General features: G+C 42.1%; 1 protein-coding gene across 4 annotated transcripts in view; it reads right to left on the reverse strand.

Annotated features, from left to right (window-relative positions):
• Positions 1 to 18,775, reverse strand: part of KIAA0825 — a 190,991-nt gene that overhangs the window by 124,557 nt on the left and 47,659 nt on the right. For all 4 annotated transcript variants that reach the window (XM_083576536.1, XM_083576538.1, XM_083576535.1 and 1 more), the window contains exons 10-12: positions 17,572 to 17,722; positions 14,326 to 14,516; positions 10,920 to 11,102 (exon numbers count right to left, since the gene is read on the reverse strand). In XM_083576536.1, coding sequence (XP_083432662.1) covers positions 10,920 to 11,102; positions 14,326 to 14,516; positions 17,572 to 17,722 — 525 coding nt within the window. The remainder of the gene's footprint in view (positions 1 to 10,919; positions 11,103 to 14,325; positions 14,517 to 17,571; positions 17,723 to 18,775) is intronic.

Here is an 18,775-nt window from a genome sequence, read left to right on the forward strand (position 1 = left end):
GACCTTCAGGGTGCAATACCGAGGGCGGACGCGGCAACTGGACTTGCTTGTGGTCAAGGGCCCCTACATTAGCTTACTGGGATTGGCATGGTTTGGACCACTGGGGCTAGCCGTCACCGGGGTGAACCACACGAGCTTACAAGTGGACGTGGACGCCATATGCAAGGAATTTCCGGGGGTTTTTGATGGGAAATTGGGACAGTATACGGGCCCCCCCATTGCTCTACAGCTTGACCCCGCAGTACGACCAGTCAGGCTCAAGGCCCGCCGGGTCCCGTTCGCCCTGAAACCCCGTATAGACGAGGAATTGGACCGACTCGTGGAGCAAGGCGTGCTGGAGCCGGTGCCTAATGCCCCCTGGGAAACCCCAATCGTCACACCCGTCAAGCCGAATGGTTCGGTCCGCATCTGCGCAGACTACAAATGTACCATAAACAAGGCCCTCACGGCCCATGCATACCCAGTGCCAGTGGTCAGCCATGTCCTTGCCACCCTGGCTGGGTCGAAAATTTTTGGCAAGCTGGACTTGGCCCAAGCATATCAACAACTGCCAGTAGATGAGGCCACAGCAGAGGCACAGACGATTGTGACGCACAGAGGAGCGTTCAGGGTAAAGCGGCTGCAATTCGGTGTCAGCGTGGCACCAGGCATATTCCAGAATCTAATGGACTCTCTCCTTAAAGGGATTCCTGGCGTCACCCCCTTCTTCGATGATGTGTTGATTGCCGGGCCCACACCAGAGGAGTTTGAGGACCGCCTCCGCACCGTTCTGCACCGTTTCCAGACGGCGGGTCTCAAGGTGAAGCGGGAAAAATGTCTACTAGGAGTGCCTCAGGTGGACTTTCTGGGATTTATGGTGGACGCAGAAGGGGTCCACCCGACTGGGGACAAGGTACGGGCCATTTGTGATGCCCCAGCGCCCAAGAACAAGACTGAACTTCAGGCCTTCTTGGGACTATTGAACTTTTACCATTCCTTCCTTCCCCACAAGGCGGCGGTAGCGGAGCCCCTACACAGACTCCTGGACAAGCGGGCCCCTTGGGTGTGGGGCCAGCGCCAGGAGGCCGCATTCCAGGCAGTCAAGGACTTGCTTGTCTCAAACTCGGTCTTGGCACACTTCGACGAGAGGCTGCCGGTGGTGCTAGCATGCGACGCCTCACCCTATGGCATTGGCGCTGTCCTGGGACACCAACTCCCGGATGGAAGAGAGGTACCGGTGGCATACTTTTCCCAGACACTCAACGCAACCGAGCGGAACTACTCGCAAATCGACAAGGAGGGTCTGGCAATCGTGAAGGGAGTAAAAAAATTCCATGATTTCTTGTACGGGCGGCCCTTCACCGTGGTGACTGACCACAAGCCCTTGCTTGGCTTGTTTGCCTCCGAAAAGCAGACCCCCCAAGTGCTGTCTCCTCGTGTCCTCAGGTGGTCAATTTTCCTTGCCAGCTACCAGTATGCACTGATTCACCGCCCTGGGAAGGCGATGGGCCATGCGGACGCCCTCAGCAGGCTACCACTACCGGAAACAGGCCCCGACCCAGCACCTGCACAAGAGGTTATGAGCCTGGAGCTGCTCCCCGACCGCCCCATTCAGGCACAAGAAGTTGCACACCATTCCAAGAAAGATAGGGTCATCTCCCGCGTCCTGGACTGGGTGTGGAGGGGATGGCCCAGCAGCAGCCCCGGGCCAGAATTCGCCGGCTACACAACCCGCAAACATGAACTGTCAGCCCACAAGGGGTGCCTGTTATGGGGAAGCAGGGTCGTTGTTCCCCAGCCCCTCCGCAAAAGGGTCCTCACAGCCCTACACGAGACACACCCAGGGGTAGTAAGAATGAAGGCCCTTGCCAGGAGTTATGTGTGGTGGCCGGGGATCGACGGAGAGATAGAGGCCTGGGTCAAACACTGCCAGGCCTGCCAAGAATCCCGCCCAGATCCCCCAAGGGCCCCAGTCCAGTCCTGGGAGTCCGCCCGAGCACCATGGTCACGCCTGCATGTGGACTTCGCTGGCCCCTTTCAGGGGAAAACATTCTTCATAGTGGTGGACTCCTACACCAAATGGCTGGAAGTCGCACTGGTACCGTCCACTTCTACGTCCGCAGCCATCCGGGTACTACGCAGGCTGTTTGCAACCCACGGGCTCCCTGACACTCTCGTCTCAGACAACGGGACTGCATTTACGTCAGGAGAATTCCAAACCTTCACAGCGCAGAACGCCATCCGCCACATCCGTTCGGCGCCATTCCACCCTGCCACCAATGGCCAAGCAGAACGCATGGTGCGGACCACCAAGGACACCCTTCGCCGCATGACGCAAGGGGATTGGGAGTACCGCCTTGCCACATTCCTCCTAGCACAACACAGCACCCCCAGCTCAACGACTGGCCGGAGCCCCGCTGAACTACTAATGGGTCGGCGCCTTGCAATCAGATTGGACCGCCTTCACCCCGATAGAGCTCAGGATGAGGTAGTGGTGGGGGAAGGCAGGAACCCCCGGACCTTCGAGGCCCAGGACCCAGTGTACGCAAAGAATTTTGGGGCAGGCCCAGCATGGGTACCCGCCACAGTTACCAGGGTCACTGGTCCCGTGTCGTACGAGGTGCTAACAGATGGGGGGCAATGCTGGCGCCGCCACTGCGACCAGATACGGCGACGATTCCCGGGAGAAAACCAGGAGGAGGAAAGGTCAGAGGAGTCCCAAGGGAACAGAGGGGCAGTGAGGCCCATAGAGCAGGTGGGGCCAGCAGGAGAGGCAGAATCAGTAAATACAGAGAGGACCCGCGAAGCCAAAAGGACACCGGAACCAGAACCACGACTGAGCGAGCCGGTTGCACCAGACCAGACAGGCCCATCACAGCCAGCATCCTTGGAACATGAGCCAGAACCTGAACCCCGGACCAGGGAACACCCCAGGCCGCAACGCACACGTAGGCCACCGGCGTACCTCGAGGACTATGAATGCGACCTCCCGGGCAGGACTGGAACTTAGAGGGGAGGGGTGTTATGTACTGAGTTGAATAGGATCCAAACTGCAGCAGTCTGATTGGTCCTAGAACAATAGGATTCAGAATGCAGCAGTCAGATTGGTCCTAGAACAATGCAGCAATATGATTGGTTGGCAGGAACCACCCAATCATGCTCCAGATAGAAGTGAATCCACAACCTGATTGGCTTACAGTAGAATTCCGGAATTAGCCAATCATGTGCAGCCCATTGTGTAAATAATGTATATAAAGCAGATACCTTGAGGGGACTTTCATTCATTCCTCCTCACCACTATGAGCTGAGTAAAGAGCATGAAATCACTTTGCGACTCTGAGTATATTTCATAGTTCAAGTAGAATTAGTTCAGTAATCATACTTCTTTAACAGCTTTTGAACAGCAAACAAGTATTTGGCTTGGAATCAATGAGCTACTTATAGAAGGTTTTTCAGTTCACACAAGAGGGTCTCCAATTTCAAGTCACAGTCACTGTTCACACATTATTATTATTATTGTTGTTGTTGTTGTTGTTCTTGTTATTGGTATTGGTATTATCTGCCCTTTACCAGGACGTCCCAGGATGTGGGTTACAATAATTTAAAATGCAAGTTAAAAATAGTTTTTTTAAATTACAGTTGCTGAACAGGGTGGAATATAGTGTCTCCAAACCCACAACAGTGGTGGGAAAGCCTTGTTGCACAAGCAACACTCCACTTGCTGTTCTTAGGATTCAAGTCAAAGTACAATATAAAATTTTTCTGCTCAGATTTAAGCTATGATTTACATTTTAATGTATTCCTGTTTCTACTAGTCAAAGAATGACAGACAGTAACAACCCTCTCCTGCTGTTGCTCCACAGAGACTGGTATTCTGTAGAGCTGGGCTATTGAGTAGCCTTTACACTTAATACAGAATTCTTTCTGCTTTGTTCCATGTCCCAACACAGGATAGTTCAGTGGCCACAAATAAACATTTTATAGCCATTGGCCCCCTTGCAAACTAAGGAGGTATTTTTCTGCAACTTCTGTTGATCTTAAAAAACTTTTTTTGAGTATGCTTGCAGCAGTGAGCAGCTCTCTGCATGCCAGCTTCTAGCCCAGCAGCACTTACTAGGCTTGTGGTTCTTGTCTGCCTTGCATAGCGAGACTCAGGGGTTCATGACTGCCATGACAACCATACATTCTCTCAGCATGTCATCAGTCAAATGAAAGTGGGAGGCCACCTTCTCAACTGTGGCAGAAGATGGCTATCTGGTTGTGGAGGATTTCTCTTGGTCTCTCTTCTCATGGTCCTTTCACTCTTTGCTAAGGTTCAGACTGGCAGCAACCACTTCTCTCTGCAGGCGTGGAGGACTTTGATAAATTTCCAGCCGAAATGCCAGGTGATACAGTAGGCATTTTGTGAGGTGATTGACATCGCCTTCATCAGGTAAAGCTTGTTTAATTCCTTGGTTTACTGGTGCGTTGGGAATTGTGATGTAGGAAGCAGAATAGCTGTAGTGAAAGTTGCAGGAAACTACTGTGTGGTGACCCAACACAGTTAAGACCTATTACTGAGCCTCACCGTGACTGTGATGAAAGTGAAGAAACAATACTTCTCCGTTATATCTGACCTTTGGTGGTGTTAAAATCACTATCTGAGAACAGTAATGGACTGGATAAGAACCAATGAACAAAAGCTCAAGCCACACAAAATGAAAGTACTGTTTGTGAGTAGGTAATCTGTCCAGGGAAGTGGGGTTCTGAGTAGGTGGCACCCCCAAAGGATCAAGTCCATAGTCAAGAAGTGTTCAAAGATCCAACTTTGTCACTAGAGAGGCCCAAGTGACCTTAGTAGTCTAAGGCGCCTTTCATTAACTTTAGCTGCTGCCCTAGCAGTAACTTGTCCTGGACAAAATAGCCTGGCAGATTAGACTACTTTGAAGAATGCAGACAACACTGCAGAGAAAGTACAAGTAAATCAAAATGCAGATGCTGGGCTACTAACTGAGACTGGTCATTGGGAATGTATTTTGTCAATGCTTAAACAACTGAACTGATTCCTGGTTCTTTGTATGATTCTAGGTGGTGGTGCTAACCTTTAAATGTGGAACTGATTCCTGGCTATGAAGCATGGCCCATCTTGGAGATTATGGGGCCATTCTCTCAAAAAAGTAAAACAATAAGAGTGCTCTGACCCCTGGCTAGATGGAAGGTGATACCCTGAAGGATACTGAATGCCCCCCTGTCTTCATTGGAATACATTCCAGACATTTTTCTAAAGTAATTTTCAAATGGATATGCAGCCTAAACACCAGTGAATAACCTGGTTGCCCCCACTGTCCATTACTAGTAATGAAAATACTACTAACAGACAAATATATTCAGGTTAAATTTCTTACTTTAATCATTAGTGCATAACCACAGCTATTAGGAAATGTTCTTTCTGTATAAAATATCCTATAGCAGCTGCCTCTTGTCTCAAAAGCTGGGGAAAGCATCTGTGAAAGTATTTGATACAAGAGCAATATTCCATGTTTGAGTTGTGCTATTCTCCTGTAGCGTATGACAAAGTGAGAACTGATTTTGTAAATCAGCTAGTGTGAAATGATGAGATGCATAAATGATGAATTCCCAACACTGTTGCCTTATAGAATTTAAATAATTTGATGTTGGAAAATAAACTGAAAATTAATATTGGAGACAGCTGAGATAGTTTGGTACACCTTGACTTAGTCATCAATATGCTTTTACTGGACTTACTTTGTACCAAGAATATGTGAATAGTATAAACATTAAATTCATTTAAATTCCTTTAGAATTTGAGTGTCTGCAAAGATTATGAAAAGCAGCATTTACATGCTGATAGCATTAAAACGAATTAGGATAACTGAGTGTTCTATGAGATTTTTAAATAAAAAGATGGGAGTCTTTTACTTTTTAATGGAATACAACATATTGGCAATAAAACTGAACAGGTAACATAGGTTCCTATTAAAATTGACAGCAAAATTGAATTGTTGTGGATTGCAGTCATGATAATTTATTAACCGCCAGAATGAATTTTCAGGAATGTTTGACACTCCAATGATGTCAAGGTTGATTCCAACTTCAGGCAATACTTCCATGATACTTGCAGATGGGCGTCTCAGATAATTACATTCACTGGCACATATAAGCTGCTCATTTCAACACTGTTGGCTTTACCTCCACTAAAGCCAAGAACCAGAAAAGGAACTCTTGGTCTCCCCTGAAAGGTGCTTTTCCCTGAGTGACAGTACAGCAGGTGGGATGTACCAAAGGAGTCCCAGTAATGCAGGCAATTCCAGGACACCTAAGTCTACAGAACCACTTGCAGCAAAACACATTTTCAAAAAGAGGAGTCAGCAGATTCATAGAAGTCCAGTTTATAATGTTTATCCAAAGTTTTTGGTGTGGACCAAGTGCCAGCTCTGTGGATGCCAATAAAAAGATCATTGATGGCAAATGTTGCTATAGTAAAAGCAGACCTTGTGGAATGGGTTGTGATATTCTGCAGGGCAGGCAGCTTGAGAGAGTCATAAGCCAAGATGATACACACCCTCAGCCAGCATGCTAGCTTTTCTTACCCCAAGAGGGTGGAAAGGAAGAAACGAACACCTCTGTCAACCTGAAGTCCTTAGTCTGGCTGATACAGACTTTAAGAACCCAGTAGATGATCCACTATGTGTCAGGCCTTCTCAAAGGGATGAATCCGGTTAGGCCAGAAGGAGGTTCTGGTTGTAGTAAAAACTTGTATTTGCCTTAGGCATGAATGATAGATCCATACAAAGAATCACAGTCTTTCCACAGTCTTTCAGGAATATGCATAAGGCACTCAATTCCAAAATAAGCCATGTTGATGTGATAGCCACCAAAAGGAGGACCTTATGAGAAAGGATGTGGAGAGGAACAGTTTGGAATGGTTTGAACACGAGAGTCTGCAGAACCTTCTTTAAGTTCCACGAATGAAAACGATGCACCACAGGAGGACATATAGGGATGCCCTCTTTAAAAAACACTTTGGCTGGGAATAAAAGCCAGTTGAAACTGTTTGAGGAGGTAAGTGATGCCTGTGTCAAGTCAACAGTAGCAGTACTGAAAGCCAAAAGCATGAACAGGGCAGCTGCAAGACTCCTTCTCAGAGAATTGCTGGGAAGAGTTAAACAATTCTGCCACTCTGGCTCCCATTCATCCATCAGCTCCAGATCACTCTCTGCCATGCAGTGATCAGTCAAAGAACAGGGAAGGGGAGATAGGCACTGCTGCTGGTAGATTTTTCATGTCCCATATATTGCACCCTGTGTGGCGGCTGATCCAGCACTGCCTTGGTACTAACTGCTGCAGTAGCTGAAGTGGTTTTCTTTTGGGTTTGGGGGGCACGGGGTGTGTGTGTCCTGAGAATTTTAGGGGCTATAGCTATTTGGGCAGTTAAGGCAGAGGACTGACAGAGCACAGAAGCATCAGTGGCTGATAAGGCTTGCTGTACTGAAAACCAGGGCTGATTGGGAGCATCCTTTGAAGAAAAATCGGCTGTCGTAGTTGAAAATGTATCAGGTCTTGCTGTCAACACATGCAGTGGTATATGGGTGTGGTGGGGGGGCCACTAGGGGGCGCATCGGAAGATGGCTGACAATAACATCTCTCCGACCCACAGGAGGTAATTTGGAGGCTATGATGGGGGTAATTAGCCTCCTTAACCCCCCCAGGATTGTGGGGGGGGACGGCCCTTGCCTGCTGTGCCCTATACCACCCCCGAATTTGTGGGGATGGGGGCACTAGGCACAAAGCCCTCCTGTGGGATTTCGGCACTCCTGGACGCCGTCCCTGATTCGCGCCACTAGCTGCAAGAACTTCAAAAGAAACAATTTGGACGAGATGAATTGCACATACTTCAAGGAAGGAGGGGGAGTAAAGACTGCTGACAGAAGAGATCTCTGATAAAACAAGACAAGAATAAAACATGAGAAGATACGTCAAGATACGGTACGGCAAAGGACTGATGGGGGAGGGGGGAAAAAACTTTCCTTTCTTTTTCTATGTGATTAAACAAGAATCGCCTCCCCTAATGAGTCAGAAATGTCGTTTTAAGGACTTAAGCTGTGGATTTAAGGCTGTGTGGAGATAAACTTTTGAACCAAAGCATGTTTCAAGACGAATCTGGAAGGTATAAGAGCTATGGAATGATGCAGTTAAAAATGCCGTCGCCATTTTGGGAAGCTCTGTCGGAGGTATTGAGTCTGGGAGGAGAAAGAGAGAAACAAAGCTGTTTATATATTGTGGATTAAACTCCTCAGTGTGACTTAAGAGCGACAGCTTCGTAAAATTATGATGGAAAGAGTGATGTTATCTATGAAGGAGATGATATATGGAAACCATCTGGACTTGGATTGGAAGAACAGGAAATTCACACAGGATTATTATATTTGTGTTTATTGGCTTAAGGAGACTATCAGAAGAGATCATAAAGAAAAAGAGAAAATATAAGAACAAGATGAGATGTGGAAACAGCAAGATAAGACTGGATAGAATTATGAACTCTGTTTGGACTGATTGGGACCGATTTGGACATTAATGCAGTAGCAAGAAGATGATTAGAATCCCCCTTTGGATCTTGAAGTATGGGTCCCCCCAACAAAATTCAAAATTTGGCTTTGTAATTCGGAATTTATGTGATGTGATTTAATTTGATGTGATTGGCCAGTTAATAAAACTTATTTTTTTAAAAAAACAACAACACATGCAGTGGTATGTGGGTGTGGTGGATTAAGTTCTGTGGCTGGAAAAGCAGCAAACCAAGCCCCGAAGAATGGGGACCACCTGCCTCCACACATCCCCCCACCAAGTCAGAGATGAATAGGGAGGAAAGAGAAACAATACATAGGCCAAAAAGAAGGGAGGATGACCAGCGAGGGAAACGACCAAACAAAATGGTGGGTGGGAACAAAGGCCAGGAAAAAAATGTGGATTGGCAAGAAAGAGAAGGAGGTTTTGTTTAAAATTGCAAGTCCAAAATATTTATATCAGTGTTAGGAAACAATTCAAAATATATATTCTATATATGGCCTGAACTAGCATGTCAGTTAAATAAATCTTGTTTTCAAAGATGAGCTACTTTTCAACCTGTAGGAACCTTAGTGAACACATTTCAATTTTTTCAGGAATAGCAGATGTCACTTTCTCTATTTTGTTTATTTCCTTCATGTATTAAAATATACAATCTGTAAAAAAAAAAACAACAAAATTCTTATTTGAAATAGAAGGAATTCCATATTTTGAAGGGCTTCAGGACAGATAGCCTTGAGTCATGTGTGTCACTTACTTGATGTAGTTTATTGATTGCAAAGCAGGTTTCAGTTCTCCAAGGAAACACAGATAGCTATCACTAGCATGTGTTTATGGAATGTTAGATGTACAACTGTTGCTTGATCAATAATAAGTTTGTTGTGATTTTCCTTGGATACAATATGTAAAAACCCTCTGGATTTAAGCTTAGAAATAGCCATGTTGTGTTATTTTGTTTACAGTCTCAAAGGGCTGTGTAACAGGACACGAAGAAAAATATTCTTCCCAACAGCTAAAATATGGAGTTTAGTAGATGACAGCAGTTAGAATTGTACAAGGAAATATGGTTCCTTTTCTTAGTGTGTTTTGAATTAAAATCAGCATGCCTGCTCCCTCCAATGTTATGAAGTTATACTGAGAAGTATTACAAAGCTACGAGATAAACCGATAGATTTGTTTTTATTAATGTATTTAAAAGATCTCAGTTTGCATCTCACCTTCCACCTAACATAATAGATTCAAAACAGGTTACAAACTTGAAATCCCCTTTTTTTAAAAAGAACAGTCTTGATACTATACTGTTTAGTTATACTGTAGTTCATTAACAGCCTTCCTCACTTTGGGGGCTTTTGGTCATGTGTACATTTCATCGTGTGCTTATTCTCTCTCCCACTTACCCTTTCCCCCCTCAAACTCCTGCCTCTTTCCTTGCCCTCTTCTCCTTATTGTCTAGGGCAGGCATAGGCAAACTCGGCCCTCCAGATGTTTTGGTACTACAACTCCCATCATCCCTGACCACTGGTCCTGTTAGCTAGGGATGAAGGGAGTTGTAATCCCAAAACATCTGGAGGGCTGAGTTTGCCTATGCCTGGTCTAGGATCAACCTTTCTCTTCTAGGTCAATGACTTTTAAAAATATTTTTCTGCCCTTAGTCTTTTACCTGGCCTGCTCCTGTTAGGATTAGAACAGATCAAAGGCCCTTAGGAACACAGGATGCTAAGCCCATCTAGCTCTGTATTCTGACTGGCAGGAGTTCTCCAGAGTTTTGGGCAATGAGCTTCAGCCCTCCTGATGGCTTAGCCCCAGCCCCAGCCTCGGTCCCATCCACATCATACATTTAAAGCACATGGCTTCCCACAAAAATTCCTGGGAAATGTAGTTTACCTCTCACAGAGCTACAATTTCCAACACTCTGTACAAATTGCAGTTCCCATGATTCTTTGGAAGAAGCCATGTGCTTTAAATGTATGGTGTGAATGTGACCAAGCAGGCAGTAGAGTTAGATATTGCTAGAGGCTTTGCTATTATTACCAAATTCTTAACAACACAATCTTATGCATGTGTATTTGGAAGTAGTCTCTCTGTCTTCAACTACTCCCTAGTATGCATGTTTAGGATTGCAGCCTTGAGAGTACTGAATATAGACTGGTTTCAAGTTTACCAGATTCTAATGACACTATTTTCCTCAAACAAATCTGCTGCAGGGTAAAATAATGTACATTCAAGTGCTGCTTCCTATCCACAGTTGAAACCAATGTTCAGATTTTGGTGCATCATTACCATACTGGAATCCAGCCATTACACAAAGATAGACGATTGTTACTCCTTCTATAGGATAAATGTCTGTTTGTCTTAAAATATTACATCACACTTACTTATACAGGCTCTCCAATGGTGCAGTTAAAAAGACAGCTGCTGCAAGTAAATTGTTGCAATACTTGTGTATTTTATAAATACGACGATTTCTGTCTTTTTGTGGGAACAACAGTTCTTGCACAGAACTGCAAACTGACCACAGCATGCTTTCACAGGTCATCAGAATTGCTATAACATCTATTCTGTAAGAGACAAAGCAAAAACCCTGAAATCAATCAAGGCATGCAATTCAACCCATTCAGTCAAGTAATCTGCTACAATGCAGAAATGATTTTTATAGACAAGTGATCTCTTTTACATTATTTAAAATCATCAGGAATTTTAAGTAATAATAATATAATCTTGTCCCTGGCACAACATTCCCAAAGTATATACAGAGTTCTCATGTTTCACTTTCCCCACTGATTTCAAGAAATGAAGATTATCTGTGGATTAGCTCCCTCCATAGATATGAATGAGGAAGGAATTCACCACTTGCACTGTTATACATGTGCAAGCTAGGATTATAATTTGCTAAAATTTGCAATTTTATCCAATTCTGAATAAACCAAATAAAACATTACAACTAAATATATTTTAATTTCTCTGTTCCTTATACCTGTTATAAAATGAAAATTTAATATGTTCTTTTTCTGTTTTCTTCAGAGCTTTTTATCCCCGGTTCTTAACAAATTTCAGAAACAATACTGAATATGAGTGGAATACATTTTAAATAATTTATATATTCCTTTGATTGTTTGCTTTATAATATTTAGACACACATATTTTCTTTTCCAAAAAGGAAGGTAAAGGTCCAGTCGTGACCGACTCCGGGGTTGCGGCGCTCATCTCGCTTTATTGGCCGAGGGAGCCGGCGTACAGCCAGCATGACTTAGCCACTTCTGGCGAACCAGAGCAGCACACGGAAACGCCATTTACCTTACCGCCGGAGCGGTACCTATTTATCTACTTGCATTTTGACGTGCTTTCGAACTGCTAGGTTGGCAGGAGCAGGGACCGAGCAATGGGAGCTCACCCCGTTGCGGGGATTCGAACCACCAACCTTCTGATCAGCAAGTCCTAGGCTCTGTGGTTTAACCCACAGCGCCACCCGCAAAAGGAAGACATTAGTTTAAATATTCATGGCACAATTTTATATAAAGAGTTTTGGAAACTGGTGCCCTTTCCCCGTTCCTTTAGTATACAAGTTCCATTTTATATTGATTTTTCATCATGGGCTCCAGATGTGCTTTCCGAGTACCCGCTCTTTTCTCCCAAGATTTCTTTGCCACTTGCCCCATCTCCCATTGTTTCACTATGGTTCCTCTATTATTACTTTCTTGCTTTTTTATGAACATGCTATATTATGATAACTAGTATATGCCAGAAGCTGTTTAAGAGTTACATAGCTACCAGTTAACGTGGCACTGTAAATGTCTTTGGCATGACAAAGAAAGAACAGTGAGTTGTAAAAAAGGATTGCAAAGACTATGGATACAACCTACATCCCACTGGCATTAATGACAAAGCTCACATTTTGATTGTAATAGGGCAGGATTGCTATCCAAACAATGTATACATCTGCCTATCAGATTTTCAAGAAGAATGAATCAATTGTCATGATTTCAACAAAAAGCAAATAAAGTACAGAATCTGCAGAGAACAGCAGAAACAGATCAGGACTCAAATACTCTAGCAGCTGAATTTGATCATACTTCTAATTCCAGAATTAATATTAAAAGCCTGCTCTGGTACACAATAGAGTATGTATGTTCTCATTCTTCTTAATTATAAAGAAAATTAAATCTAGAAATCACTAGGTGTTTCCATTCTTTATGTATGCTTACAGACAATAGTCTAAGTATTTTCATATATACTGAAATCTATAAATCCTCTGTATAATGAGGTTATACACACAAACAACATTTTGAAAAATAAGTTCATTTGTAGTTTGTACCTAGATGTTGGAAAATATGTGACATTTGAAGGATGGACCTGCTCTGCTTTGGCTTCAGTCTACCATGTTATTATTTTTCTGTAAAAATAAAGCTTTGTATATTGCACCATATATATTTATTTTGTAGCTTTTACTTCCATTGCTAGTTGCTTCCTGTCATTAGCCGTTTTTATCATCTCCTTGGTGAATATCATGCCCACAACTAACCTTGTAAACATATTGCATATTGAACTTAAAGGTTAAAAGCTGCAGTATGAATGATCAAAGGCATACAATTTTGGTGAACACTGAAAAAATACGCAACTACAGCTAGGACTAGAAAAAGCACTTTTTCATGCATGAAAAACAAGTTTCCAGGGAGATATTATATTGTTTTTAGAACAATTCACAGCAAACCATGGGCTCCAGCAGAGCTTCTGATTTACAGTAAGCACATAACCTTGGACAAACTGATGTCTCAACTGTAGTATTTTAAATCAAGCTAACTTGTTTCAATAAACCACAGTTTAGGAGAGAGGTTGCCAATGAGGTACCTACAGAAGAGAAGCAACGGCAGCTCTGAAATTTTCCCTTGAAGTTCTCATGAAGCCTCTCAGCCACCCCTTCTACTCACTATCCCTTGGTCATGAGGTGGTTTAAGCTGGTTACCTTCTTCTCCCTTGAGAAGTACAGAGAGCTGCAGGAGAGTGATGATTTTTCATACTTCCTCTTTCAACTCCACGGGTTTCTTAAGTTGGATCTACTGGATCCAACTTTTACTTAGATTACTTGGAAAAGCAAAGAATATGTATAGGTGGGGGGGGGCTGTGTGTGCGCGCAGTCACTTTCTGTACCTCTGTGGGGAAAGTGGAGATAAATTGCCAGAGGGGACATGGCCCATAGTTCTCACCAAAAAGTCCAAATGTATCTACAGGCCAAAAAATGTGGTGATCCCCTAGTTCAGGTTTGTATGCCATGTTAACCTAAAACAGAAGCAGATGCTTCTAATCTCATCACAGCTACACCGGAGAAAAACGGAGGCATGGGTTTGCAAGCCAAATGCTCACTGTAGCTTGTTTGTGTATCCCTAAGCCATGGTTGTATTGTTACATTTGAATGCAGAAGAGTTTACTTAACATTCACAGAGTAAAAAGTTCAGGCACAAAACAACAATGCTTAGGCATAAAACAAAATTAACCTTCTATAAACGATTGGATGGCTTCCTCAGCCTTGTGCTTTAGACAAAACTTTAAATGGATTTATTTCAACAGGCTTTTAATGTGTAATTTCTGCTGCTTTTTAAAAACATTTTAATATTTATTGCTTGTTAAATTGTATAGTTTTGTTAGCCTGTATTGTCTTTAATATGTTATTTCATGATTATTTCATCTTAATTTATGTAAGTTGTTCGGAATGCTCAATAAGCAGAACAGGAAACAATAATAATACATTCACATCACCCACAGCGCAATATTCGAATCAATCATTACCTTATCTGTGGTGTTCTCTTGTAACTGGGCTGGGCCTGAAAATATCTGCAAGCCAGGAGTGCCAAGGATTCCTCCAGCACTTCTGTTAAAATCTCCTGGGCTAGCACAGGGGGTAGAACAGTCCATAGATCATGATGAAGAGCACAGCAGAAATAATGCCACATCTGGATGGAGAATGAGCATCTTTCCCCCTGGCAAAACCAACAAATGTTAAACAATAGAAACCCATCTTCCTGAATGTCAGGTTGGATTCAGTGAATCTAATCCATTCAGGCCGAGAGGAAATAGTTGAAAAGTATGAACTGCTGAATAACTAGACCAGAAACCTTGCAAGATGCAAAACATATTTCCCCTCCCAAAAACAACTCAGGTCTTGTTTCAGCTGGGAAAGCAGTTTTCTTCCAAAACCGCAAACATTTGACCTACCATAAACTTACCTTCCCCAAACCTATTTTGGATAAGCATGCTGTACTGTGTAGTTACTAATTTACGAAATTGTGTACAACTACTCACCATCTCTGCTGTGATCAAGGGCAAATCCCATTGTAAAAGGCTGACCAACCATGAAGCAGTTACTCTTAGTTAGACTCTTAATTGCTACTGAGAATAACTTTCTATGCAGCTGTCACCAGCAAGTTAATACATCTCCAGGTGCTCCAACTTCTTCACTGAAGGCCATAAGTAGATGTTTTCCAAATGGGGCATTTATATCCACATTACAAGTTGAGTTATGTTTTATGTAGCACAGGTAACTCAGGCTGAAGTTGTACACATTCTTACCTGGGAACAAGCCCTATTGAACAAAATGGGAACTACTTCTGAGTAGATATGCATACAATTAAAGTACCCCTTGGAGGTACACGTGGCAAAAAATTAGAGGATCCTTGCTGAGAGCCTTAATCCTACCACAATATAAGAGAAAGTACCTACAGACCAACTGAATGAGTTAACTTACACACTGATTTGCCTACAATGATAGATTATAGACATTATAATCCGACAGCCTATAAATACAGCCAAAGAGTTGAAAATACACCCAGTGTTCCTTGCTGAATGTAAATGTTCATTCATTGTTAGAATTCTTTTTAAAGATCCTTTAGCTATTTTATTATATTTTAACAATACCAGAAACAAATATAGCAACAGTCTAAACTCTGTGACAATTTTATGTCTCTGCAGATTTTTTTTCATATAGCAGAGATTATTATAATTTCCTGTCTGATATGCAACATACTATGAAGTTCTATTATTATGGGTCACTATAATGAAGCAAAACTATTTTTGAAAAAACCTTACCAGTGAAGAGCTCTGCAAATAATGCTTCCAAGATTAGCATCAAATTAAATGATTTATATGTGGACATTTTATTAATGTTTTATCATGCATTTTATAATATACAGGTAAAGTCATTAACTGTTGAACATTTGCTGCAATAGCAGTAAATTATCAGTAGGCCTTATACGTAAACATTGTTAAAATAATAGTAATATGAATAAATAAATAAATAGGGTGATATCCAATATTAATCATACTCAGAGTAGACTCACTGAAATAAGTGACCTTCAGTAATTTAAGAACACTGATTTCAATGGATCTATGTTGTATATGACTTTGTTGGATATCACTTTTCTTAGAAACTATTTAATAATTTATGAACCATTTTGAAGCCTTTTTAATTGAATTCAGTATTTATTTATTTTCTAAAGTATTTAAAATACATTTAAATATATGTTCTACTGGGTATATATCCTATACTCAGTTCATTGTGTTTTATGTAGTTATTTGATATTTAATTATATGAAACTTCCAATATACCAGAATATATATTCTTCTTATTTAAGTTATTCATATTGTTTCATATAAAAGTAGATTCTTGGTAATAAATAGAATCCTCATTGAGATTTACAGGGAACCTTTTCCTGTTTGCTATTTGTTGTTATGTCAAAGTATCTGAATGGGTAAACATCTGCTATTTTTGCAAGCTTCATACAATAAAACAGATGTGGGCTTTTATTTAAATTGTATGTCAAGAAACAGGCAGCTGGGCAGTACTACATAAGCCACTCAGTATTATCTACAAATAGACAACTTTATTTTTGACAACTAGAAAACATACGTTTTGGAGATTGCAGCAGATGTTTGTTTCATTAAAAGCTTTATTTCAGTTTGGTAGCCAAGCAGGTATTCCATCTATTTAGTTGGTGAGATACTGCACTAGATTGTTTTCACATCACACCACAAGCTACTGCAAACTGTATCTGTTTTAGAGTGCAAAACCCCACTGCCCACCTTGGTTGTGGCATTAACTATGGTTCAGCTATCCAGAATTTGAAATTAAGGTTCACTGTCATTTTGAAATATTTATATTCAGTAAAGAAGACAATATCAGAATTACTACACTTCACATACTAGCTAATTATTTTATCCACCAACAAATACTGAGCTCAGTGCATAGCCATGGAAAAATTCATTGCTCCAGTGAGTGTTGATTGGTCATGCATCCTTGATAGCAGGGCTGGCCCACCCACGAAACAAGATTAGGTGGTTGCCCCAGGGGGCAGATATGGGCCTGATGAGCACACTGCCACTGCACTCCATGGGTGCCTCCCATGCTGCCTCCTGCTCTGCAGGTGCGTCCTGCTGCTGCCTCTGCCATGGGTGCATGGCAGAGCATTTTTCCTCAAGTGGCAAAATGTTACAGGCCAGCGCTGCACCCAAGCAGGAAATCATTCAGAGGAAGCAGGCAGCCGCTTCTATGGGTGTATATTTTGGGATCATAGTAAACTATAGTTATTTTATGTATATACTTTCTTGCAACACACTGCAGTTCTTTTATGGCACAGTAGTTTGGAACAAAGTTTGCAAGTTACTTGATTCAACCAACCAGGGACATTTAACAGGAGTGTAGATAAGACAATAATGAATTCATCTGTTTTAAAAATGAAGAGTACTAAAAAGCACACAAAGATGTACTCATACCAGAATGTAAACATCTAGAAAGACTCAATATTGTTTTGTAATTACATAATATTATAGCTTGGCCTTTATTCATGACCATTGCTGCATGCACATAAAGCCCATTGAACTCAATGAGACATATGCACACATAGTTGTTGTAGGTCAGCAACCTTAAAATGTAACCTTGATTTCAGGTAGTATTAAACCTATGTTTCAAATTAATCAACAAGAAAACAAAAGAAAGAAACATTTGTGTAAAAGGAAAAGCTGGTAAACTTAACATCACACCTCATAAAAAGCTTTGTAGTCATCCCAGTAGTGACTCTCGGCATCCTGTAAAATAGTTGTAGCACAAATTCTGATGCAGTAGTTTGTAATTTGAAACTGAAGAACACTGATCAATTCCTGATATTGCTGGAGAGGCATTAGGAATACAGGCCTGTTCAAATGATCAAAGAAGGAAAGATTTAAGACCAGTGCAGTAGGAGGTAACAACCCACAGTTGTACAAATGGTTTGGATTATTAAGTATCAATCATTCATTTCCTCTTGATTCTTGAATCTAAACCCACACTCACATTAAAATCTGGTCTTTGTTACAGAGGCTCTTTGAAAATCTACTTCTACTGTTTTACAAATGTGTACTATACTACTTAGGCAAACAGCACTGTCAATCTACTGCTAAAACAATGCACATATAAATGATTGGATCGCTATTATTGAAATGCAATGCAGAATTATAAGTGGTACTTCTAAACAATACTTAAGGGATACTTCTTTTTATTTAAAAAAGTGGTCTGGTAGGAAAAATACCAAACTGTTTGATACATGCGCAATTATTATAAATATATATACTATTATCAAGGTTAGCACAAGAAAGGTTAGCCTCTTCTGACCAGGGTGGTGGTTCTGCTGCTACCCCCTTGCCTTCTATTCCCACCACCCCATCCTCCTCTTTGCACCAGCAGTGGAGCTGTTCTCCTCTTCCCCTGGCCACCCGCACTGCCTATTCTTTCTGCCTCAGTGTCTTGTTCTGAGGAAGAGGCAAGAAAATCCTTCCTGAAAGCACAACATTTCAGACACAGTGGCAAAGGGAGTGCCTATGCCAACACCATAGCTTGCTACAACAGAGGAAGTTTATAATCCAATTTATAACCCAACACAATAAGGGGAGGGGATAAAAATAAGTGAGGCAAGGTTATTAAGCACTCAGTATCAGCTATTTCAACTACACATAGGCTTAGTTTTATATGGGGATGTGGATTAAGTGAACGGCAGCACTGAAAATGTGAATTTGGAGGAGGAATTTAGAGAAGATGGTGCAAAAGAAACTCTCAGGAAGGAATTCCAAATCTAAGGTGAAGAAAGGGAGAAGGGTTTTGAGACAGAAGCAGCTTTCTGAAGACGTCAAGGCCACAGGAAAGGACCTGGTGAAAAATTGTGGCAGAAAGGTACAGTAAGTCAAGCCCACGGAGAGCTTCAAAGGGTGGGGG

Source organism: Podarcis filfolensis (assembly GCF_964270895.1).
Source record: "Podarcis filfolensis genome assembly, chromosome: 11".
Taxonomy (NCBI): Eukaryota; Metazoa; Chordata; class Lepidosauria; order Squamata; family Lacertidae; genus Podarcis; species Podarcis filfolensis.